This window comes from Struthio camelus, chromosome 14 (genome assembly GCF_040807025.1).
Source record: "Struthio camelus isolate bStrCam1 chromosome 14, bStrCam1.hap1, whole genome shotgun sequence".
Classification (NCBI taxonomy): domain Eukaryota; kingdom Metazoa; phylum Chordata; class Aves; order Struthioniformes; family Struthionidae; genus Struthio; species Struthio camelus.
Genome location: NC_090955.1, coordinates 7,453,017 through 7,478,131, shown reverse-complemented (window position 1 = coordinate 7,478,131; position 25,115 = coordinate 7,453,017). Strand labels below are relative to the sequence as shown.

General features: G+C 43.2%; 1 protein-coding gene across 1 annotated transcript; it reads left to right on the top strand.

The window, feature by feature from the left end:
- The first annotated feature begins 5,181 nt into the window (after positions 1-5,181).
- SEC61A1 (SEC61 translocon subunit alpha 1) lies at positions 5,182-16,962 on the top strand. The gene is made up of 12 exons (XM_068907301.1): positions 5,182-5,423; positions 7,357-7,424; positions 8,052-8,117; positions 8,212-8,290; positions 8,785-8,916; positions 9,755-9,864; positions 10,064-10,217; positions 11,181-11,341; positions 12,006-12,203; positions 12,601-12,792; positions 13,500-13,576; positions 14,551-16,962. Exons 1-12 carry the CDS (start codon positions 5,417-5,419, stop codon positions 14,735-14,737), a joined length of 1,431 nt encoding a protein of 476 aa, XP_068763402.1. The 5' UTR covers positions 5,182-5,416; the 3' UTR covers positions 14,738-16,962.
- The last annotated feature ends 8,153 nt before the right edge of the window (positions 16,963-25,115 follow it).

The following is a 25,115-nucleotide window of genomic DNA, read 5'->3' as shown; positions in this document are numbered from 1 at the left end:
GCATGAGGAATTCTGATCCTCCTTCAGCATTGTTGTAATATAACTATTAAATAATGACAATAATAAAACTTAGGGCCTATCTTGTGTGCATATTTCATTCAAGCGGTGGCATCATAAGTAAAGCTGTTCTTCCGCCTTGTGGTTAAATAGACTACTGCTTGCAGAGTTTGCGCATTAAAAATCAAGTACTGCATCTGAGTACTGCTATTAAACGGACACATTGCACAAAGCACTGTTGCTATCATGGAACCCCTCTTTTCAGAGCAGTGCTACGAACGTTAACTAGCCGTATTTTGTATGGTAAACACATGCGTTTGTGTGTGCGTGTGCGCGTTTTTGTGTGCACGCCTGTGTGAGCGTACAACTGAATAGAGTTACGTTGCCCTCTAGTGGCCCCAGCGCACAGAAGTTTTGAGACCTGGTGTAACAACGACTAAGGTCTCCTTTAGTTTCTTTGATTAAAAAAGGAGCATTATTCTCTGCAACATGTGAATTTTGCCACATTGGTAAAAAAATACCGATGTGGAAACAGAGTGTGAGCATGTCACAGATAAGGAAAAACTGATCTCTTCAAACAGAGATTGTGGCCCGTTTCTGTGAGCAATGTCACTAGAACTAAAAGGAGCCATTTAGAGACAGTGAAAAATTCATCTAGGGTTTTTTTCCCCATTTCCAGCTCTCCACCCCTACTTTCCACTTTTTCTCTCTGGCTACTGAAGCAATCACACCGCCTTTATCATTTGCATTAGGATGCAATGCAGCACAGTTGGGTCCAGCATCCATAGGCAGTCACCCCACAGTGAAGGCCAACTTCAAAAGCAGTAATTAAACATCAGTTCTGTGCTAATGTAATATAGGTAGATTGAGATACATAAATTCTGTTGTAAACGCAGAAGATCTGCACTGTGTGAAACAGTGGAACACACTGGCTAACATACTTCAGAGCCAGTAAGTGAATATTAATGTTTTTAATGGTCCTAAATTACACTTCATTTCCAAAGCAGGATTAGCTTGGTTATATAAGAGGGACTGATTTGGTTCAAGGAAGAATAGGGAGGCATGAAAAGAACAAGCTGTTTAAAATCTATGTCTGCTTCTCAGATGTTGCTGTCCTCTAAAGAGTGGTTTATTAATTACGTGCCACCCTCCTCATTATCATTCCAGTTCCACCAGTTGGCACCATTCTAAACTGAGCCCCCTTGCAGTAGTAGGTGCTCCCAAAACTGTGTACAAATCAGCCCTCATGTATCACATTCCTTTTCTGTCACTCAATTTATAAATATGATTGGCAGCCAAGATGTTCCCAGGATAAACTGTCAAAGTCACTGAGCAACATCAGGCAGAAATTTGACCTAGAGTGTCACATTGTAATCACTGCAGTCACTCCTCAATAACTGTATCTTTGTTTCTTTTGTTCATCTGTTCAGTAGAATGACAGCTGATCATAAAAAGGAGCTGACCCTGGCTCCTCTCGCTACATTTTTCTGACTTCAGATGACAAAAAGGGAGATTTTCACTTTAAGATCCTAAGAAAACTAGTTTTGACCTATAATTTTTTATATTTAGAATGGAACTTCAGTGGCAAATTTCAGCTGTAGGACTGTGCCCTCCTTTCTCCTAAATGTGAAGTTGTTCAGATCCTGAATGGACAACATACAGAGGTAAGCAAAAATACGGAGTTCAGATATAAGGATAAATGCAGATTTCTGTTGAGTTCTGGAAACGGGTTGGTAGATGTAAAGCTAGTGATTCAGCTTCCATGTCTAATTAGATGGATTCCACATCTAATTATAAGGTTCATTTTCTTACAGTAGGAAACCAAAGTACTTCATTGTCTACAATTATTTTCAAAACCAACAAGAACCCAAGAAATCTGGCAGAGGGCCCATGCAAAGATTAACAGTCTATTTTTTCACCTATTCTTGTGTCACAGATAAAGGCTACTAGCTTGAACAACCGGTGGGACTTTCACTCCATGAAGCCAATTTTTAAGAGTAAACATCACTGTGGAGGGGAAATGTCTGAGACCCCAGAATACTGACACTACCTGTTTTTCAAAAGAGTAATCACAGTAGAAGCACTAGACAGACAAGCTTCCCCTCAGAATCCTTCAGAAAAAAACACAGCTTGATTCAAAGCAAACAACTTTGAGAAGAGGCTAGACTTTATAGTCTCACTGGGTGGAACTCATCTCTTCTAGCTTCAGCCACCTAAAAAAGTAAGTATCTAATCCAAAGCGGTCACCTTGGTTTCTTCTACAGTCAATAGAGATAGGTATCTCTGGAAGATGATTCATCTAATCTAAAACAGACCTGTAAGATGGATGGAGTGAATCTTTCTCCAGAGGTGCCCATCTCTATATCCACTGACCGCAGAGAGTCTAGACAACTACCTAGATACTTGGCTTCTAATTGGCTAAAAGCAGATGAGATTAATCCTTTCTAACATCACGCTGATCCGGCACAGTGATGTTATTAGCAAGTCTCACAAGAGTTTGGCTTATTTTAATAAATTCAGCAAAATTGTGGCATTTTATGGCATGCTTCTACCAACAATCTCCTGGATCTTTGCTGTTGCTTCCTAGCCTAGTCTTCCCTCAGACTACCGCTCATTCTTCTTTCTCTTCCAGTGGGAGGTTATTAAATCAGCTCTGCTCTGCACCTCATCTTCAGTGATGGAATGGCAGCTAGAAAACTGTTGCCTTCTCACTAATTGGAAACTGATGGGTTAAAATCAAGCTATCTAACTTGGATGTTTTTAAATAAGCTGCCCTGGATGAGAACCAACCGAAGCATTCTCAGAGCTATTAGTAGATGTCTTTGATAACTCTTAAAGGAGATGCATGGTTTCAGAAGTCTGGGGAAGGGCAAACACAATGTCTGCCAGTTAAAAAAAAAAAAAGAGAGAAAAAAGGAAATGGCAATTAGGGCTTGTCCTTTTAAAGGTACTCTCAGAAAAGAGTGCAGCAAACAATCAGATAAACCATATATAAATACCTTGATAACAGCAAAGAGATTTGTGGCAGCCACTGTGGATTTTGTGGGTTCACGTGAAAACAATCTAAGTTCATTTTCTGATAGGAAAACAGGTTTGGTGAATAGGTGAGAAATTATAGCTGTCACGCATATTATAGAATAATACTGTCTCGTGGCATAAGCAGAAAAACCTGGCTTAGATTAAATGATTATAAAAGAAATACAAAAATGATAGGAACCTGTACTTACAGAGTGGTGATTTGAGATCCATGGCCAGTCTGGAAGGAACATTAAGGTTCCAACTGAATCTCTTCTGGATCCAGCACAATTTTGTATTTTTATTAAGAATTTGGATAATAGAAGAGAGAGTATGCTGATTTACTTTGTAAATGACAGGAAGGTAGAAGGACCTGCAAGTATCAAGAAGAAAAAAAAAAAAAAGATTAACATTCTTATCAGAAAAACTGTCTGAAAAAATTAGGGTGCAATTTGATAAAGAAAAGTTTATTTACATTTAGGCAGGGACTAGCCAACTGCACAAGTATAATGAGAATATGAAGTCAGCTGACAGTTCCACAGAAAAGGATCTGAACTTTTAGTGGATTGCAAACTGAAACATTAGTGTACATTGTCATACTGCTGAAAAAAAAACAGAGCAAACTGAGATAACACATCCTGAGATGTATGAACAGAATTAATATATATTACGTAATTTTTATGCTCTAAAAGCTTTTCCTGAGGCCTGGTTGGATTACTCTGTCCCATTTTGGCCATCATACTACAAAAAAAGATGCAGATTAATTAAAATCAAATCAAGAGTGAAAGAAATGTGGAGCTTGGAAAAAAAATTATGAAGAAGATCAAAAGACATGGAGTTAGTTATAGACAAGGAAATCAAGGGAACATGGAGTGATAGTTTCATCCGTATGAGTGAAAGCGAGGAAAGGGAGAATAAATTACTCTCCATGCCCACTATGGCTAGTAAAAAAGTAATCTAACTGCCAAAAAAAGGAGTTAGGTTAGATATGAGGAACCATTTTCCAATGAAAAGTAAAGAAAAGTATTGGAGTAGGTGGCTCAAAGTAATTGTGGATTTGTTCACTGAAGGTTTTTAAAATTGGTTAGGCAAACATCTGCTAGACACGTAATCGATGGGCAGGAAGAAGGACTGGATGATGTCCAGAAGTACCCTGAAGCCCTATTTTTCTAAAATTCTGCTCTATGATGACAGTTATACATCAAAATACCATCACACTGTCTCTTGTTGGGACAACATTTTTTACACAACGGGATGCTATTTAACACATAATGGCATCACAGCAAGTCACAGGAGAAAACCTCTGACACAGTATTTCCACACCTTTCTACCTGCTGATGTTTATTTTATAAACCTTCACACACACACCCCCCACCACACACACATCTATCTGTTTGGTTATAATGTAAAAATTTGCTCTTATAGGGTGAAAGCTCCCCTCTTGTACTTATTTTTACAGATGTACTCCTTGCAAAATCTGTACACGAACTGTAATTGAGTTGTATTAACACCTGTTTGTGTTTCTCCTTCCTCTGTTTACCTCAGTTTTCAGAGCAGTGATAAGTCTCTCTATAAATGGCTGGAAAGCATGCAGGACTTTATATTACTACCAGAAACACCTTTAGTAATACAGACATTGGGACCACATCCTTGTTGGTGCTCTTGTGTAGTACGGTGACATGCTGACATGTCAAGACTTCTTTGACACATGGCCCAATGTTTCGTATTTTCAGCAATGTTTCCTATTTTATTAGGAGCCCAGCTAGATGTGGTGTGTTAGGGCCTGAGGCCTCATACCTGAGGCCTACACGAGACTACACGAGACCATCCACAGTCATTTTGTGTGCGTGGAGCACCTCCACCTCATTGCAGAGAACGTGTATTTATCTGTTAGACTCTCTTAAGCTAGCGTCATGACTTCTGCTAGCGGAAACACGCGCGCCTCAAAATAACCCACTACCTCAACTCGTCGTCACAGCCCTTCCCATGTGCCCGTCCCACACGTCTTTAAAATGGCGGCTAGGAAAACGGAGACTACAACTCCCAGCAAGCCCCGCGCCGCCTCCTCCAATCGAGTGGCTGCATAGCATCTGGGGAGCCAATAAGCATCAGGGGCCCTCGGCGCGCCGCTGCGGGCCGTAACGCCCCCTGGGGAGTGTAGTCCACCTCGGCGGCAGAGCAGGGCACGATGGGAGTTGGAGGCGCCTCGTCGGCGCGGCCGCGGAGGGCGGCGGTTGCTGAGGGACGGCGGCGGCAGCGGCGCCTGCGCAGTGGCGGCGGCGGCGCTCGGCGGAGCCGGCGCGTGGCAGGAAGCGGAAGGGGGCCGGCTGGGCTCAATCCCTGACGTGTCTCTCGCAGGCCGCCGCCGCCGCCGCTTGCTCTTTGCACCCGTCGGGCGGCCGCCATGGGGAGTGAGTATCGGGGCGTCCGGCCGGGGCGGGGCGGGGTGGGGGGAAAAGGGGGCTCTGTGGGGTGCGCGGCGGCCCGTGGCCGCGGCTCGGGCCCCCCCGGCTCCTCTTCACACCCCCCGGGACGGGCCCTCCGTGCGGGCTGCTGGCGGCCCGGGCGGCGGGGAGTCCTCTGCGGGGCCGCGCTGCCTCCCCCCAGGGCCTCGGGGGCCCGCGGCGCTGCCCGGGCTCCTTCCCCTCCCGTCTGACCGCCGGGCTCTCTCTGGGGGGTTCCCCCCCACACACCCCACGCTGAAAGGTTTCTTTTCGTGGCCAGGGGTAAATCTTCTGAGGGGAGGGCGCCGCTCTGCGGTGCTCTGGCGTCCAGCCGCCCCCCCCCCCCCGGCTCTTGTCAGGCCGCAGTGCCGAGGCCGGCGGGGGTGGGCTGTGCAGGTGGTCAGAGCGGCCGGGTTGAAACTCAGGGCCGTTGTCAGCATGAGCTGTGCCTGTAGATGCTGGCGTTTAGAAGCAGGCCGAACGAATTGAAAGTTTTCAGCGCCTGCTCCCTCGAGGAAGAACCTGTTAGCCTCTCATAAAGCATCAGACTCAGTATATATGTTATAGTAGGTGTAGGAGAGGCTCACAGAATCACAGAATGGTTGAGGTTGGAAGGGACCTCTGGAGATCATCTAGTCCAACCTCCCTGCTCCAGCAGGGTCCTCTAGAGCATATTGCCCAGGATCACATCCAGACGGGTTTTGAATATCTCCAGGGAAGGAGACTCCACAGTCTCTCTGGGCAACCTGTTCCAATGCTCTGTCACCCTCACAGTGAAAAAGTTTTTTCTCAGGTTTAGATGGAACTTCCTGTGGTTCAGTTTGTACCCATTGCCTCTTGTCCTGTTGCTGGGCACCACAGAGAAGAGAGTGGCCTCATGCTCTTGACACCCCCCCTTCAGATACTTATACACGTTGATGAGATCACCTCTCAGTCTTCTCTTCTCCAGGCTGAAGAGGCCCAGCTCTCGCAGCCTTTCTTCATAGGAGAGATGCTCCAGTCCCCTCATCATCTTTGTAACCCTCTGCTGGACTCTCTCTCTGGGCTCGCAGCTTTGTTAGTTAAAACCATAAGGCAGTGTAACTTGTCGGGTAACTAATAGTTTGAAGTTAAATGAAAAACTTCCATAATGTTGTCTTAAACCGTTATGAAACTGGCACTAAGCTTGCCGCCTTCCACAAAGACAAAGAAAGCCAGTAGTTTCAGTTCTCTTGCGCTGCCTTAGGCTTTTTCATTCAAATCAGTCCAAAATATACATCTGCAGTCTGAGATTTGTCATAAGAGGTTTGGCATGAACTGTGTTTCAAACCAGGCCTTTCAGTGCCTGTTCACAGGAGCGCATGTGACTCTGTAGAGAACCTCACTTTTCTTTTTTCAAAGACTGAGGTAACTTTGACTTTTCTAATCCAAGCGTAAATCCTTTTCACCAGAAGGAGATCGTTGCATGAGAAGTTCTGTAAAGTAACTTGAATTATTGCTCGTGAGCAGTGCGTAGAGATTCTTCAGTTGTATGGCCCAGAAGTAACCTCTGAATTAAACAGAAATGGTCTGGAGTACTGTATTTCTCAAATTTCAGGCTAGAGAAGAAGCTATTATGAAATAATAGTTCAAGGATGTTGATGAACTCATGCAAAACAGTGGCAAGTTTTTTTTTATGCTACTACCCTAATCAGTTAAAGTAGAAAGCTATTAAATTTTTATCTGTCTCCAGTCCGTAACATATCTGTGGAGAAGTGCAGCTAGTAAGGTGTACTTGGAACAGATAAGAATGAAAAAATACTTTGCGCCTAATGGAGATTTTAGTGTTTAGAGTAAATGTCCAGATCCTGTTTCCTTTGCATTTTTCCTGTGTCCTTTGTATCTGTGTGTTCACTGTGTCTTTTAACTAATTTCCTTGCAGTTAAATTTCTTGAAGTAATCAAGCCCTTCTGTGTTATCTTGCCTGAAATCCAAAAGCCAGAACGGAAGGTATGTTAATGAAATTTTCTTCACGGATCTGTACTTGTGTTATATAAGATGCTTACAGCTTAGTTTGCATTTGGGTTTTTTTCTGTTGGGATAATTGTCAGTATAGGTATGCTTATTTTTGCTGGAGTGCTTGTTTATTATGTCCTGTAGCGCAAATGCGGTTGTAAGAGGGTGTCTTTGCTGGCAAATATACTTGTGCACATAGCAGTGAACCATGAGTTGTTGAAAGCAGTAAGTATTGGAATATGAACTGTAGTAGTTTAAGACAGCAGCTTGAGCATCTTTGCTTCTTACTTTCTAATCTAAGATTATTTGTTCAGATAAGCTTTGCCTTTTTTTCCCCCACCAAAAACTGTTCCTTGTGAAAATGGAAGGCTTATTTCTGTGGAAATACTAGAATTACTTTTCATTTGCATAAGCTTGCTTATTTGGATTGAAGTTTCAGTAAAGCTTTGTCGTTTTTCCTCAGCCTTATATAGTGTGAAAGGAAAGAGAAGTTAGTTATTTTCTTCAGTACGTCCTGTTACTTTGTCCCTTCAGAAGCGAATCAAATGAGCTTAAACTACTATGAAAGTTGACCAGCTATTGTTATCTTGACAGCTTTATTCGCTTTATTTTTTCCCTTAGATTCAATTTAAAGAAAAAGTATTATGGACAGCTATCACACTCTTCATCTTCTTAGTATGCTGCCAGGTATGTTTCTTTCCCTGTGTGCTTAGGCTGAAAAGTTGAAAGGATGTTACAAAGTCTGTACTTTAATCCTATTTCCCTCTGTTTGAAAATTCAGATTCCCTTGTTTGGCATCATGTCATCAGACTCAGCAGATCCTTTCTACTGGATGAGAGTGATTCTGGCTTCAAATAGAGGTATGGTCAGTAACATGGACTGAAACGTTTCTCCGTGTTTTTCAAGCTTTCCGATTCATGTTCCAAGCTATAGGCTTCTATTGCAGTTTTCTGGATGGCATCTTTGATTTTTATCTCACAATAGATTAAAATTCATGATCATTTATATGAAATTACTCAATTTCTCACTGTAATTATTGTCAAAATATGCAAGTTATTTTTAAAGGCAAAAACCGAATTCCTACATTGTTTTATATGGGGTACAGCTGTTGCAGACAGGATCAGTCTTTCCCATGAACGCAGTTCTTCAGGTACGGAGAAGTACTTCACTGCTTAGCAGACTGACTTTCAGGAAGCTATGTTTTCATTGAAAACGTCTGCGTTCCTGGAGATTTGGAGTTTTATATTATCTCCATCATGTTACAAGGGCTGGAAAGTCAAATTTTGAGCTTCAAAGGTGCCCGGAGATGGTACACCCCATTATCTTCTTTCATTGTGCTTCCTGTGTATGGCAGGTACGTTGATGGAGTTGGGTATTTCACCTATTGTCACTTCTGGGCTCATCATGCAGCTCTTGGCAGGCGCCAAGATAATTGAAGTTGGTGACACCCCAAAGGACAGAGCTCTCTTTAATGGAGCACAGAAATGTAAGTAACAGCTGATAGTAGAGACTGAGACAGAATGTTCTGGAGTATCTAACCCTAACCACAGCAACTGTGAACTTACCCTGCAGTTAATCTTGAAGTCAGATGTACAGATGTTTCTGTCACGCTACTCGTGTTCATGTTGTGCTAAAAATTTCTATATTTCAGCAGTCTTTTACTGACTGCTCTTTAGCTCATTAGCTGTTAAGCTTTAGATTAGTTTGTAAAGGAAATGTGTCTGTGCAATTGGTATTGCTGCTGTAATCTCATCAGATAAACTAAATAACGTACAGGCCATGGAGACCCAACCTTTGAACTGTATCGGTCAATCTTAACCTAAAAAGGTTAATCTTAAGTTTGTTGTAGTTCTTACCTTGCAGTTACCTAGAATGGTTCTTTCTCAATAGTAAGAGATGTGTATGCTCACTTGATAAATGGCTTTTAGATAAACTGGAGCCTCCTCTAGCTATTTTTTTGCTGCACTGCAACACTTAACTGATTTGTTTATTGAAAAAAAAAATCATAAATTGCTACGGTGATATCTTAACACCCTCAGAGCTCTCAACGCTTAAAGCCATCTTTGGTAACCCAAAACACTTGCTTCTGGGTATATTTCTTTCTCTTTTCTATTGGATTTCTTTCTGTGTTGAAGTGTTTGTGTTATTTATTTCCAGTGCCAGATTTCAGACAACAAATTTAAATTTGCCCTTGAATTTAAAAGTCCTGTGACTTATTTTTATAGGAAGTTGGGAAGGAATGTATAAGTGCTTAGATACTCTTTATTTTCCCACTGGGATAAATCTGCAGAACAAATACATATATATATTTTTTTTTTCTACAGTATTTGGAATGATCATTACCATCGGTCAGTCTATTGTCTATGTAATGACTGGAATGTATGGAGACCCATCCGAGATGGGTGCTGGTATCTGCTTGCTTATCACAATTCAGGTAATTTCTAGTCCCATCTTCTTATCTTTGCTCTGAAGGGATCAAAAAAGCAGCCTCATGGACTGTTACCTGCCTCACATGTAGAGAAAAAGAAATCAGTCTGTCTGCTTCCTCATTTGTAGTCTTTCCGTGTCTTTTAATACAAGCTTTGTAACAAATCGGAAAGGGATATGAGTAATACTGTATTTCTTTTCCGTAGCTTTTCGTTGCTGGATTGATAGTTCTGCTCTTGGATGAGCTTCTACAGAAAGGATATGGTCTTGGTTCTGGCATTTCTCTCTTTATTGCCACCAATATCTGTGAGACTATTGTATGGAAGGCTTTTAGTCCCACCACCGTGAACACAGGACGAGGTAATTGGCATGTTCAGTTTCTTTTACCTGCATTAGGATTGAATTATTTTATAGGCTGAAGTATAATAAACCAAGTAGCTTCGTTTTCACAGCCTTCATATTCTTTTATAATTCCAGCTGTTTACAGTATTATGTAGAGCAGTACAATGATCACTTAAAATACAACTATTTCAGTTGTAGAAAAGTCTTACCTCCTTACGTGAGGGCAAAAAAACTTTTTCCTTTGGCAGTGTGTTAACTTAAGCAGCCGGTGTTTCTGTCTTAGTTATGTAGTTGCCATGCAGTGAATCTTGTTTAAGCAGAAAGTGCTCCTATGCAGATTACAAGTGCACAGACAGTGTGTTTTTGTTGTTGTTTTGTTTTGTGGAGGGGGTTTTTTGGTAGTATCTCATAAGATATTTTCTGAACTCTGTTTTTTTAAAATACCTCCAGTAAAACTTTATAGTGGTAGATTGCTATTGTATTAAGGCTGCTGCCTAATTTACTGAAAAATATCACCCATTTCTTTCCACTCCTGGCATTTCTTACTCTTTGCCCCAAAGACCTGACAGGAGATTATCTTGTTAGGTACTGTAAGGTAAAAAACGGAAGTGAGGTTACTGTGTTTGCTGAAGTGCAAATAATAACTAGTGACTCCCCATGGATGATACCATAAAGCATGTTGTCTCTATCTTTAAGAAATAAAATTTTTTTTCAACAACTTTTGTGAACAATAAAGTTTCCAGAGATCGCTATTCATCCCATTTGATCTTTGGGTTACGATTAGTTTCTAGGCCACTACAGTGGGACTTCCAGAAATTCCTGGGACTAACATAACTGATATCTTGAGCATGCTCTGAGCTGAGAAATATTGCAGCAATCGTGTCCTGAATCTTATATTTCGGAAGTATGCCTAATGGGACAAAGCACTGAAGTTTGGAGAAACCACAGCACACCTAACTTGGTTTTCTTTTCTGTTCCAAGGCATGGAATTTGAGGGAGCCATCATTGCTCTGTTCCATCTTCTGGCTACTCGTACAGACAAAGTCAGAGCTCTTCGTGAGGCCTTTTACCGTCAGAACCTCCCCAACCTGATGAACTTGATTGCCACCATCTTTGTCTTTGCTATTGTGATCTATTTCCAGGTCAGTTGGAATCAACAGGATTGTAAAACTATTTGTGATAGAAATAAAACTGTAATCTGCTTAATTCTGCAGGTTATTACATTTTTATCTTCTAGTGCCTGCATAAGACTCGCTTTCGGGCCTGCAACATCTAGATGTTCATTTAACATTAGCTTCTCCTAATCAGTTTCCACACTTACTGTAGCCACTCGAAGACTTGCGACCTCCTTTCATCTCTGAAAGAACAGAAGAATGCGTATATGTAATAATACCTTTCCCAAAATGCTATTACTTTTTGCTGGAAAATAGTTTAAATTCTTTAAGCCTGAATCTCTTCTAGTGTTTGTTTCGGCAAACTGCTGAAGAATATCAAATGGGTTTTGATTTGTTTTAATGTTTCTTTTTGCTGGACCCTATGCTCGGTTTTCTTGCAACTTCAGGCTTCTTCTGATGTCTAGATCTGTCATACCTTTTAAATGTGTGAGTTCAGACAACGCTGCAGCTTTCCAGGGCCTTGGCAAAACTGTTCACGTGCATAGTTCCTCTAGGTAGCGTATGTGATAGTGGCTGGAAATCATTGCAGGTTTTTAATTGTCGTTAAGGCCTTGCGCTTGCTATTGATGACTGCTGGTATGTGTTCAGCTCATCAAGATACGATGAAGTTTTTCTATTGAAAATTTTTTAGGGCTTCAGAGTGGATCTCCCTATCAAATCTGCTCGCTACCGTGGCCAGTACAACACCTACCCCATCAAGCTGTTCTATACTTCCAACATTCCCATTATTCTTCAGTCTGCCCTCGTGTCCAATTTGTACGTCATCTCCCAGATGCTTTCTGCTCGCTTCAGTGGCAACTTACTGGTTAGCCTACTGGGCACTTGGTCTGTGAGTATTCCCTTGTGTCTCGCATACAGCTTTGTAAGAGTCACATTGAAATGCTTAGTTGAAGAGATGGTCTCTGTAAACACTGAAGTGCGTTACTATAAGTGATCTTGTACGCTGGAAGTCCTAGATTAGTAACTTGTTTAAATTGATGATATGAGATGTGAAGAGTATAGATGTTCTGTCTTCATTTACCTTGGGCTCTTTGACTTGGATATTTTTACTTTTTCTTACTGTGTTCCGTTTCCACATTAGAAGCTACTCATAATAGTAAAGTTGAATCTTTTGTGTGCTGCTGCAGTGATATACAAAGTATTTGGAGGTGATACATAGCCATTAAGCTAAGGCTGGGTTTAAGAAATGGTGAGAAAATTGGTGACCGCTTGCTTCCTTCTTCTAGGACATATCATCTGGAGGTCCAGCTCGTGCTTATCCAGTTGGTGGACTTTGTTATTATCTGTCACCTCCAGAGTCCTTTTCTTCAGTGTTAGAAGACCCTGTCCATGCAGTTGTGTATATTGTGTTTATGTTGGGATCCTGTGCTTTCTTCTCCAAGACGTGGATTGAAGTTTCTGGCTCCTCTGCCAAAGATGTAAGTTTTTTTAAAAAAACTTACAAAAAAAAAAAAAGGTGGGAGGGGAAATACATGATTTAAAAAAAAAAAAAAAAGGGAAGGGCTGTTGTAAGAGAAATCTGGACTTTCTTCTGAAACGACTATTGTGCCTTCCTAAAGTACATGGTTACACGGTAAGTTGGATTCAGAAATAGGCAGCTTAAGAGGTTTCCCTGATGGAGTTTCAGTATCCCTCAGATGGCTAATAAAGTGTTTGCAGGGCTCTATTGTAACCTTGTACAATTGCAGTAATCCAGTTTTAAAATAATGTTCCAAAAAGGTTTTCTTTCAAAGTCTCATCGTTTCCATGGCTTGATTTATAATACAGCCCCACAAATACCTGTCAGCTCAGCTGAATAGTTCTGCTAACATGTACTAAACCCTAATCAGTAGAGTGTAGGTAACAAAACAGGAACTGGCTTATAAGTGTGAGAGTCTACCAATTCCCAGATTTTCCTTTTCACAATAGGACAAGAATTTTATGCGAAAGCTTTACATAATTGACAGTGTGGAGAGATGCCTATGACTGCAGTCCATCCCAACTTAAAATATTTGATAAAGTCAAATTTTTAATATAAAAATTGTTCTTACTGAAGTCTCTTGCTTCTGTTTTCACATAGTACTTGTTTTTATGGCCTTGGTAAATGACACTAAACTTACTTGCTCCGTTTCTTGATTCAATGCAGGTTGCCAAACAACTAAAAGAACAGCAAATGGTAATGCGAGGCCATAGAGAAACCTCCATGGTACATGAACTAAACAGGTGAGCTGCACATTTCACAGGCTATGCAAAGCATTATGGGGAAAGAGTGTATGTTTTGCTTTGACTTACATTTTCTAGATGCTAAAACATGGGTGTTCTTTCAGCTTCTATGTTATATGCATGAGACAGTATACTCTCTCTTGTAAATAGCTGGGCTCGCACTGTACAGTCTATTTTCTTACAATTAGGGAATGTACCTTAAGCTCTAGACCTTTTATTTTCCTTTGTTTTTTGGTAATTTTTCAATGTTATACTTATTTTTATATGATAGTTAATGGTGAGGATTTAAATGTAATTTAATACTTCAAACTGATGCACAAGTACTCTTACAGTAATTTTTAATATGTTAATGTGTCTCGAGTTCTTTTTTCACATTGGGCTTGCAAAAAAAAAGCTTCTTAAATCTACTAGATGTAGAGATAGGCAGGGGTTTGTCTCTTGAGTTTTCTGATTGCAGGGTAGGACTCATGCAATCTTCATATTATCAAAGAATCATCACAACTTTAGATTTCAGTCATTGGTGAATGACGTGGAGAGCTAGTAGTGATATGTTTAATCTTTGTGCGTAGTTACATGGAAGATTGAAATATTTTCTTTTCTGTAGCTTAGCAATTTTTCCCTCCAGTCAAGCTGAGTTTTTCTTTCCTTACCTGGTGTATGAGCACTATTGCATGTGCTGTATGTTGGATTGTTGGACCTTGAAGAGAAGAGGGTATTCTGCTATTGACTGTTTTTCCTTCAGCTAATAATTTCAGTCTTTTTTTTTTTTTTTTTTCAACCACCTGGTTAGCTTATCTCTGTAGTCCTCTTTCTGTTCTCTGTGGGGTTGGTTTTTTATGAAAAACCTGCTTCTCTGATTTATGTATTTCCCATAGTTCCTGTATAGCACTAAGTACCACAAATGTACTACATTCCTAATATCCTGAGCATGGTCTAATGGTTCCTTTTCTATTCTCATTTTGTGTTTTTTTTAGGTATATCCCTACAGCTGCTGCATTTGGTGGTCTCTGTATTGGTGCCCTCTCTGTCTTGGCAGACTTCCTCGGGGCAATTGGGTCTGGAACTGGAATCTTGCTTGCCGTCACTATCATTTATCAGTACTTTGAAATTTTTGTAAAGGAACAGAGTGAAGTTGGAAGTATGGGAGCTCTTCTTTTCTAAACTCAACTTCTCATGGACCCAGAAAGAGGGAAGGAGGAACATTCTTGAAATATTCAGTCAGGTGAAAAGAAGTAAACTTGAGTATGTCATTCTATAGGAACATGTATTTTAATAATGTTTCCAAAGCGCATTCCCTTATGTTCAAACTTTTCTAGCATACTGTTTGCATTTTATAAATTGCTGGGGAAAAATGTGCAAAAAAAATTTTTTAAAGAAAATTGTTTTTTAATTATGTGTTAGGAAAATCAGCTCTCTGAATTGGATTTAGTTCAGTCACTCTTCAATTTTTGTTTCATCCCCTTTCAAAACCAGTATACCTGAAGCCTTCACAGGTTTTAATAAACAGTTGTGGGGAGGGTTTATGTTTGGAAGGGATTTTTTGCATTTGACTTGTGTTTGCAGCTCCTTTGCAGTAGTGGTGAGAAAAATCTCTCCCTCTAATGCTTTGAGTTTCTTAGTTATGGTTGTAAGCACAAACATTGTTTAATATGATCAGTTTTGTGGTTTCGTGAGTATGGCAGATTTAGGAGGCAGTTGTTTCTTTTTACTAAATGATATCTCTAATTCCAAATGTCTTGTCTTATAATTACTAAGCTAGGCCTTGTCAGATGTTGAATATTGGCTTGAGACTGTTGTCAAGTTTCTTTAAAAGTAGGAACGTGTTCTTTCCCACCACCCCTCCTCCATAAGCAGAAAACTCAGGTCAATCTATATTCTGCCAGAGTCTGTGCCTAAGAGTTGTAACTTTGAAACTTGGTAGTACAGGCAGCTTTGTTTAAAAAAGCAACAAAAAAACCCCAACCCCTCCCCCCAACCTTCTGACTACCGTTTCCACTGCCGTTAGCCGTAGTACTTCTAGTTCTGATGCTAGCTGACAGAAATGGATGTTACGGTTGCTTAGATGCAAATCTCCTTGTGCCCTTTGCTAAAGCTAAGTTTCTCTCATCAGTAATAAATTCTGGGCATGTAGCAATCAGCGTTATCTGACTAGTGGTATCTAGTGAATTTTGAGATCCATCGCCACAGAGGAGTGTGAAAAGAATGTATGTACTTGTCTCAGTTTTTCCTCTGTAGTTCTAGATATGAGACCCTTGTCAGGTAACTCCTCTTACTGCTCACGTAGAAGGCTTTGCTGTCCTATAGCCTCGTTGACTTGAATGGTGCACATAAAAATACTTGGGAAGGCATTGGGCCTCCTTTTTCAGGGTCATGCCATCACATTTGGGAAGCTACAGTAAAAGGTTTTAATGGACCAGAATAATCCTTAATTTTGCGTTTTTAGTTTAGATTGTCAATATTAATCAGGTGCCTAGGACCAAATGCAAATATTTGTGTATGAGTCTTGTAAATACACTTTTCCTCAATCAGTATTGGACAACGTGGAAACCAGAATGAGAAGTGATAATGGTGGAATGTTTCTCTGCACTGCATCAGCGTGACTTCCTGTGCATTTCTGCATGTTGTGCTGACAGTATATAAATTATTATTTCTGCTTGGAGTGATGGGACTTTCTGTTACGTCCCCCAAGAAGCACAGATGACATCCAGAAGCCCTTGTTAATGCACTGAGCTCAAATATCAAATGCATGAGAATTTAGCAAATGCTGTATGACATACACCTATCAATAAAAATGAAACTCCTGGGTGAGGATCAGAATTGGAAAAGGAGCAAAAGTACCAGGAGAAAGTATCCATGAAATGCTCACTACAAAGTATTCACTATTACTTCACACTACCTTCTGTAATTTTCCTTTGTCTTTTATAAAATAGCATGCCACAGCACAATTTTTGATGTGAAATCAGGGGCAGTTCAAAAGTGGCTTTAAGGGGAGAGGGGAGAAGTGTGGTGTGTTTTGTTTGTTTTGGGGAGTGGATTTTTTATTTTTTTTCTTAAAGGAAGACCAATACAAGTCTCAAAATAAAGAGGACTTCACTTCTGGGCATGCAGTTCTGGCAGGGCTGGAGCTGCACTTGTGTTTTTGGTCACGTTACCAGTTTGAACAAGTCGCAGTTTAGACCGTCGGTTCTTGAGCGTCTTTGCAGCACTTGTTCTATGCATTTATATTTTTGTTGTCGAGTGCTGGAGTCTTTGTCTATTATCAAGCAGCTATGTCCTCAAAGCAGGACGTGCTGATCAGGATGGATGTTCACAGTGGATGTTCACAAAAAGAAATAATGCCTAAACAATCTGCTTTATAATGAAATAAAGTACATCTTTGGACCTAATGCTTGGCTTTCAGTGCTTTGAATATTGTTGCAAGTCTAAGAGTTGTAGAACATTGTTACCTGACTAAAAGACTGAAAGCTGATCCCTCTTGAAACCGCTGATTTGAGTGTCAATATAAAATAGAGAAAAACTGTACGTGCCTTGAGGTCTTCTCTCAACAATCGGTTGTTAACATAACACCTTAAACGCTAGTCCGGATTTACCCAGCACGTTTGTATTCCAGAAGAGCTGCAATTCAAAAGGTGCTGAAGATGTGCACGTAGCTGGTGGGAGAGTAAGGTAACGAAATGTCAGTTTGAGAAAAGGAAGTGTGTCTCCATATCAAGTACAGTGGCTGTCTGTAATTTTTTTTTTGGTAGCATAATAGTAATAATAAGATATTAAATACCATAATATAACTTGAGGGCTGATGATGTTCCAACATTATTTCTCCTCTCTGAGTTTTTAAACTGTGGAAGGAGTAAGCAAAAATGATGCCTACTTTCTGAAGCAGATATTTAAAAACTGATTTCTGAAAATACTGCTACTGCTTGTAAGGAATGTGGCCTAGATTTTGGTCATGTATGAGGTCATCCTAAATAACAGCTTAATTTCTGTAAGTTGGGGCATTACTTTTCTTTCTTTTTCCCTTACTGCGTTTTTTTTCCCCAGAACTTTGTATTAGCAATAGCAGTGTTTGCTGTAAGGATGTTTTGTAATTGCTGTAGACGTGGGGGGTTATCCACAAGACAGCTAGTTAAAATATCAACACCAAGGCAAAGTTTGAGATCCTCTTATCTGTTGGTACTCTTTTAAGTCAAATTCTCTACAAAGCCTGATTTCCCACACTGTAGCTCTTGTGGGAAAGCTGGTCTGCACAGCACTACTATCACGAAATACCTGGAAGCAGGCAAATAATTTAGTTTGAAATGTTTTAATGTCAATTACGTAAATGAAATAGGTTTGCTTTATTTTGCTGCAGCCGCTTAGATAAAACACATGAACAGTTTTGACTGATACTTACCTATTTTCAAGCTTAGATTTACCCTGTTTTAGTGGGTAGAGGGTACGTGAGTTAAGTGTCCCTCTTTCCTCCCCCGTCTAGCTCTGCCTTCTCAGAATTGTAACTTGGAACCACGCTTCTTTTGTGATGGGTGCCTCGTTTCTCACTGTCACTTAAAAATCCCATAGTTTATTTAGCAATTCCCTCCTTCCTAGGGCCTGTCTCCATGTCCCTACAATTTGGAGAGGGAAAGGTCCCGCTCTTTGCCAAGCTCCTCAAATGTTTCGGGTGGTGGTGGTGGTGTGTGTGATTTCCCTCCCTCTCCCCCCCTGCCCCATGTTTTTCTTTTAAGCATTTTCTTTTGGCTGCAGCTCTGAGGCTGGTTGCTTTATTCTGTGAAACATTCACAGCTGTGTTCCCTCGAACGCTTCTGGGGATAACCTTGTCCCTGTAACTGAGATGATGATTTGTGAAACAGATTCATCAGCAAGCTTTCAAGAACGGAGGAAGCCAAATGCCCTAGTAACCGTTTTTCCAAATTGTTCCCTCTTGCAGCCAGGAATAATAAGCTTTTAGGTGGCCTTGAGCTTTATTCCAGCTGTGGGAAGCTGCATGCAGATTTTTGTATGCTGCTGTTTGCTTCCGGACCGGCTGTGACATGACTGACGGGTCTTCAGTGAGCCCTCGCCGCCTGGAGTACTAAAGCTGTTTCCTGCTCTATCGAGCGTCTTTGCGAACGTACCCGACGGCTGCGGGCTCTTCTCACCGATGAAGAAGAGCGCCTGCATAAAGAGCGTATGAGGGAGGGAGACCGGTGACATTTCTGAAGCTCGCTCCGGTTCGGCACGTGCCTTGGCTGGTCGGCTCCGCTTCCCCGGCTGCTCCCCCTGCCAGCGTCCTGCCACGCGGCGCCAGCCTTCGCCCGCTTCCTGCCTGGAAAGGTCGCGGTCTGAACGGCGGCCAGCCCTGCGGGGAGCCGGGCAGGTGTTCGAACAAAGCTGGCTGGCAAGGGGGGCCTGGGCCTGGCTGGGCCCCTGCAGCCCCCAGCCCGCCGAAGGGGTCGGGTGCCCCCCGGAGCAGCCACCCGCCTGGTGGCAATGTTCATCTGCCACCTGCGCCGAACGCCCGCTGCCGCTGGTCCTTGCGGGTTTTTCTCCCCTTTGCTGGGTGTCATAGGGTGTAAAAAGTTGGAGGTGGACTTTGCCGCTCTCCCTTTGTGGTTCGGAGGAGCAGCAGCAGGATTGGGGCTGCTCCGGGCTGAAATGTTGAAAGCAGTCCCCTCCTCCTCCTCCTCCTCCTCCTCCTCCTCCTCTTCCTCTTCCTCACAGCATTGGCAATGTTTCCCAAGCCCGCTAGGTGTCCAAGCGGCAGCTGCTCTTACAGCCGCTTAATCTGCTGAATCCTGCCACGCGATTTAAGCCCAGATTGAAACAGTCTGTGGGACTGGGGAAAAGGCAAGAAAAGAGGCATTTAGAAATAAAAATCAATGTTCTAAGCTGGGGGCCTAATTAGCCTTGCTCTTTTGCGGGCCAGGTCCTGACAATCCTCTGGCTATTGCTAACACGGCGGTAGCCAAACTGGCAGCGCTCGGCAGAAAGGAACTACCCTGAGGCCTGGCGCCTCCTTTGGCGGGGGTGTCGGAGGGGCTGGAGGCTGGATGAGCGCAGACCCGACACCCTCCATCTGTCAAGGTCGGGCTGGGACGCCTGCTCTCAGATATTTCTTGCTGGAGAAGACCGAGCCAGTGATTCTTGCAGCAATACTTATTCCTGAGAGCTTAAAACAGAAGGGATACAGTTGGGATATAAATTTTAAAAAAGCTACATTTCAGACGTTTTGGTATTGCCTTGGAGGAAATCGGGATCCTTGGCACATATATTATCCCGGATTCCCCTTATAAATTAAAGCTAAGCTAGAGTGGATGGTTTGAAAATGGTGTGAGCACTGCTGGGAGAATATTAATTATCTGAAATAGGAGATGGGTATTACCAGCTTTAATTTTCAGCATTTTTGGGGTGTTCTTACAGCTCTGATATCTTCTGTCTACCTCCCTGTGGTGTGAAACTTTATAGGAAAAAAAGCAACTCTAGATACTCAGGAGCAGGAAAATGAGTGAGCAGAGCATCTTGCAGTATATAAGCGTGAACTTTATTTTAGTTTCAATGGTTTTATTTTTGGCAACGAGAGGATAAGGAATCGTTGCTGTCACGGAAGTCCAAAGAGCTGCAGAACGGGGCCCAACATTCCTAGGGCAAGGCTGACCCTGGCCACACTTGTAGTCACTTTTACTATGATTTGGGATGTTAGAGCTCCGCTGCAGAGAGTGAGCTGGGGGTGTGGTGCGAAACAGCAGCTCTGGGGAGGAAGCATGGGAAGAAGTAATGTAAGAGCAGAGGTAGCGAGAAGATGTGTCCTCTTGAAGCTGGCGTGCCTTGGCACGATGTGTCTGTGCCTAAGTATGGGTGCACCTCAGTACGCTCTTGAGCTTCAGGGTTCTGTTGACTACTGACAACAAACTGTGAGTGCGTTGTGCTAATGGGGATTTGGATTCAGGTGGTGGAGGGACAGCTACGTACTGGGCCTTCCTGCAGTAGGAGGAAGTCAAGAACACCTACGTGCTGCAGGAGCTGATGTTTTGCTTATCTGTGCTATCCCAGGCCGGCCTTGTGTCCCCTTTCCCCCGTACAAAGTTTCCTTCCTTTTGCGCAGATGTAGAGAGCTTGTGAGATATGGAAACATTGTCTGTTAAAGAGGCTCAGAAAAGGAGTTTATTTCTCTCAGGCTTCTGAGGATGGAGCTCAAACTGATTATCTTTAATTAAAGGAGGAGTATTTTTTAACTTGGCCCTTCTCGCTGTGCGTAATGCTTGACAGGAGGAGAGATTTACACAGTGGACTCTGTTTCTTTTAGCCGTGTAAAAAAGGGCTCCCTCTTATTACCTCAGTGCCTTGCAGTTCTGGAGCAGCACAGGCTGGTGGAAGGAAGCCAGATTTGGGATAACTCTTATCTAATTTAGTGATGGAACCCAACAACATGAGCTGGGGGGCTAGCACAGCTTTCTGCAATTGAGGTATGTTGCTTTCGTTTTTCTTGAGCTTTAAATGTTTGTATCCACCTTTTTGTAGTGGATACTTGGAACTTTGCATGATCCTTAAATGGGAATGGCGACAGAGGTATCTCGTGGATGGAAAGCGCAGAGCCCTACTTGTACAGCAAATAATCCCCAAAGCTTCCATTTCTGTGAAGTGGAGCTTCAGCTGTTACTTGTGTTGTAGAAGACACTTGGTTTTCCATGAGGCAGCCCGTTTTGGTGGGTCCTGGCTGTAATTACAAGACATAAGACAGGTCGCTGGCTCCAAAGAACGTACAGTCTGAACGGAAAGGTCAGGTGGGTGGAGGGGAAATGAAGCAATGCTGCACAGAAAGAGAGGACTTGTCCCAGGTCATACCGCTGGGCATTGCAGGAGTCCTGACTCATACGGTGTCTGCACCATGCCATCTCCGTATTTGACTTCTCTCATCTGTTGGCTTTGTCTGTCCTTGAAGTAGCCAGAAGGAAATGCTCACTCTGGAGAAATTTAAACCCAGATCTAAACTGCTGACGTGTATGTATGTGAAGTAGGTGCCTTTACACCATAGCTATGAGCAACTAATTAATGAAGTACTACGCTTCATTCTTATCCCTAAAATCAGTGCGTTAGCAGTGAGATCAAACCTGTGGGAAGAAGGAGGCCAGGGACTTAAGTGGTCCACGCACCCGCAAGGTTGTGCTTTTCTTGGCTCTTGCAGAATTACTGAGCGATCGCAGCCCTGATGCTGTTACATCCTTGCATAATGCCTCCCCTGCTCTGGCAAGGGGGCTTCCTTCCTGCGCAGCCCGGTGAGTGATGGCCAGAGCATTGAGTGCCTGAGGTTCATCAACAGTGTAATACTTCACATTTACTAGGAGGGGAGGCAAATCCATTTCTCTGTGTTCTTAGTTCTTAAGAGTAATTGCTATAAAACCAACTCAAGTTCGCGTCGTCTGTGTGAGCAGTGCTGGCAGATTCATGCTCTTGGGGCTCCGGAAGGAGTTACTGAAGAAATAATGAAATCACCTGCTTTTAACCTAATGTGCCTGCTAGCACTAAAGGCTGTCACGTTGCTACCACACAGGGAGCTTTGTACGAATGTAACGAAGTAGAAGCACCCTCCAGAACGAGGAAGAAAGGATGGTCGCTTAGCCCAGGCTCCAGACCTGGGTAAAAATTTGTCCTCAGCAGGCTGCGTGTGCGGCCGTGGGCTGGGTCTGTAGTGCGCACAAGGGGTATTGCTTATGTCAGAGCTTCGGTCCCTCTGTGGGAGTAACCCGCGGACTATCCTCGCCTCGGTCTCCCCCCAGTAACGCTGTGCTGCAGCAAAGGCATTAAAGAGCATCCTGTGGCGGTGAGCATGAGGCGGTAGGGGAGGAAGGAGAGATTAAACAGGTTGTTCTTGTGGCTGTAGTCCACCAGGGCATCCCTGATGTGAGCTGAGGTTTAGCTGACACCCTCCAGCATCTGAGCAGGGAAATGCGGTGGAGGGGAGGCAAGAAGGGGAACGCTCTCCTGCGCGTACGGCCCCCTGTTCGGTGCCTGGCAGCTCCGTCAGGGCCTGGCTGTGCTCTGGTCCCTCTCTGGGTGGGGGGAGCGGGACGGTTCTGAGCGACGGGTGCTATTTTGCTGCTTTGACTGATTTTTCAGCCCATGGTTGGTACCCATTTGTGCTGAGGAAATCTCTACCTGCGTCTAACGCTCCCTGCTAGCTGGATAAGGAACGTGTGCTGCGTTTCTGCAGTAACAGGAAGATGTGGTTATTAGGGGACTGGGGTAGGGGAAGTGAGCAAGGACTCCAGGACTGCGCTGTCTCTGCCACGGACTCGCCGTGATACCGTATGGTTGGGTATCGGTTAATCCCTCTCTGGCTACCTGTTGTGTCTTTCTCGTATCCGGATGTGGGCGTTCATTAATGTTAATGCTCTGAAACATTTGCATGGGAGGAAAATAGTACATAGCGAACAACTTATATGGATTTTGCACTTCCTTCTGTTGAGCGCTTCTGTTGTTAATATCACTTTCTAAGTTATCTGCTCTCTTGAATGCTGAATAGCATTTGGCTGGCCCATGGGTTTCTTTGTCATCTGTGTCACAGATGCGCTGAGAAGACCCAACCAGGTCAAAACTCCCTGTGCTAAGCACAGCCCTGAAGCATTTACAGGAGGCTGAGCTACAGGGTGCAACCTACCACCCTATTTTAGAAAAGTACTTGGGTATTTTGCAGCCTGTAAGTCTGTAGGTGAGTCAAGCCTGCGCCTGCTAGAGGTCAAACACCCGTGGAAGGTTGTCTCTTCTCGTCCGCCGGTGCTCACCCCCGAGGCTGGCACGTTCCCGTGTGCACAGGCTCTCCAAACTGGAATCCCCTGGCAATGAGCCCTTCCAAAAAGGGTACCGCTGCTATCCAGAAAAACATTGCGTTACCGCATTACCCTGTGGAGCTGTTGTGGCAATGAAGTGCAGAGATGACAGGGCGGCTTCGCCTTTCTCTCGTAAATCCTTTGGCAGGGGGCTGATGTGATTCCTGCCAAGTGTCTCCTTGAGTGGTAGGAAGACCCAAGGGGGTTCGGGAGCAGGATGAACGCCCGGAGAGGTGGGCAACAGCGGCTGGAGATGGCCTTTCCCCGTTGCGTGTCGGAGCTTTGTGCTCGCATAGACGTCTGCCGAAGGCACCAGGGCCTGATGCCCTCGGCTCTCGGTCACGCAGGGAGCAGGAGCTTTGCGAGCTCATCCAACGTGACCTTTTAAAGGGTGCGAGATGAGCTTCACACAGCTCCTCTTCACTTTTTCAACAACAGCAAGAGTAGCTAACTGCATGTAAAACTATTTTGCTTTGTTTCTGTTGTGCACAGGTCTAAAACCTGCTCGGAGATTCCTGGATGTAAACTCTTATTGTTCTCTCTTTCTCCTCTGTAAAGAAAACTGTTCGGTGCATCTTCGTTTTTAGCTGCTGTTCGGTGGCTGCTTTCGTCCTTCCGCAGCCTGGGTGGGACGTTCTGCTGTGATTGCAGGTGAGGGAGGGCGGCCGGTATTTCTGAAGACTGCTGTTAATATTTCTGAATACTCCTGGGAAGATGCTGCCTTCTGGATTGAACAAAGTAAATTCATCCTCTGAAAAAAATCTATCCGGAAGGACAGGACCCTTTAGGAAAATATAGTTATCAGCCTCTCTAATCTTAGGTGCCTATCCCCTCTATCCAAGTCAGTACTATACAGATGTCCAGATGGGCTGGAGTCATTCAATAAAGCTGCTGCTACAGTTCTTTACATTAATACTGAGCGTGAGCACATCACTCCTGCAGTTAGTGGTCTGGAAACCTGCGTGCAGCTCTCGGGCTCAGAGAGCCGTCGGGGTAAAGAAGGGACGGACTGAGGCAGGGCTGTGGGTCCTGAGGGTCCCAGTAGCCGTGAAACGCCGGAGACCCGGCGGAGCTATCGCTCTGGTGCTGGGGGCTCCTCGCCAGGTTTGAATTCGCGTAGTGTTTGAGTCTTGCGTGGGATGCTATCGCCCAGTTTTGGAAAAAATAAAAATAAAAATCCTGTAGGGAACTGAAGAGTGGAGAGAATCTTGTTTCTGGAAGAAAGCCCTTGATATTGATTTATTTATTTTTAGAAAAGAGAAATATCTACTTAACTTAGCTGTTGTTCAAGCTAAACTTTGTTTGCCTCTCTAAGGATGAAAAGTGTTTTTAGGTATAATTAGATAGCACACAGAAAATATTGTTAGACCTGTTGATGAAATAGTAATTTGTTTTTTTTATGGTGTTATATGCAAAATACAGCCCACATTAGAAACGGAACTGCATTGCACGCTAAGGTTCTTGCATTGACAGACTGGAAAAACACATTTAACTCTAAAATAGAAGAGAATGAGGTGTTGAAAATAACACTATATCAGTATTTCTAGTGTGTATACAGACAAGAAGGTTATATCTTATGGCTCCGAAGCGGAATGCAAATAGGGACTTAATTCTGTGTTAGAGAACAGGCTGGGGTGGGGGGGAAGGATGCGAGGTTTCGATATAGATCATTATAACATGGTTAAGAGTGCAGTGTTAAGGACTGACAATAAAAATGTCCTGCAATAAACGGGAATTAT

What these genes read in the sequence shown, in the direction of transcription:
- SEC61A1 (XM_068907301.1), top strand. An exon ending in CTTTAATGGAGCACAGAAAT is followed by an intron (nt 8,917 to 9,754) that starts GTAAGTAACAGC and finishes TTTTTTCTACAG; the next exon opens with TATTTGGAATGATCATTACC. An exon ending in CACCGTGAACACAGGACGAG is followed by an intron (nt 10,218 to 11,180) that starts GTAATTGGCATG and finishes TTCTGTTCCAAG; the next exon opens with GCATGGAATTTGAGGGAGCC.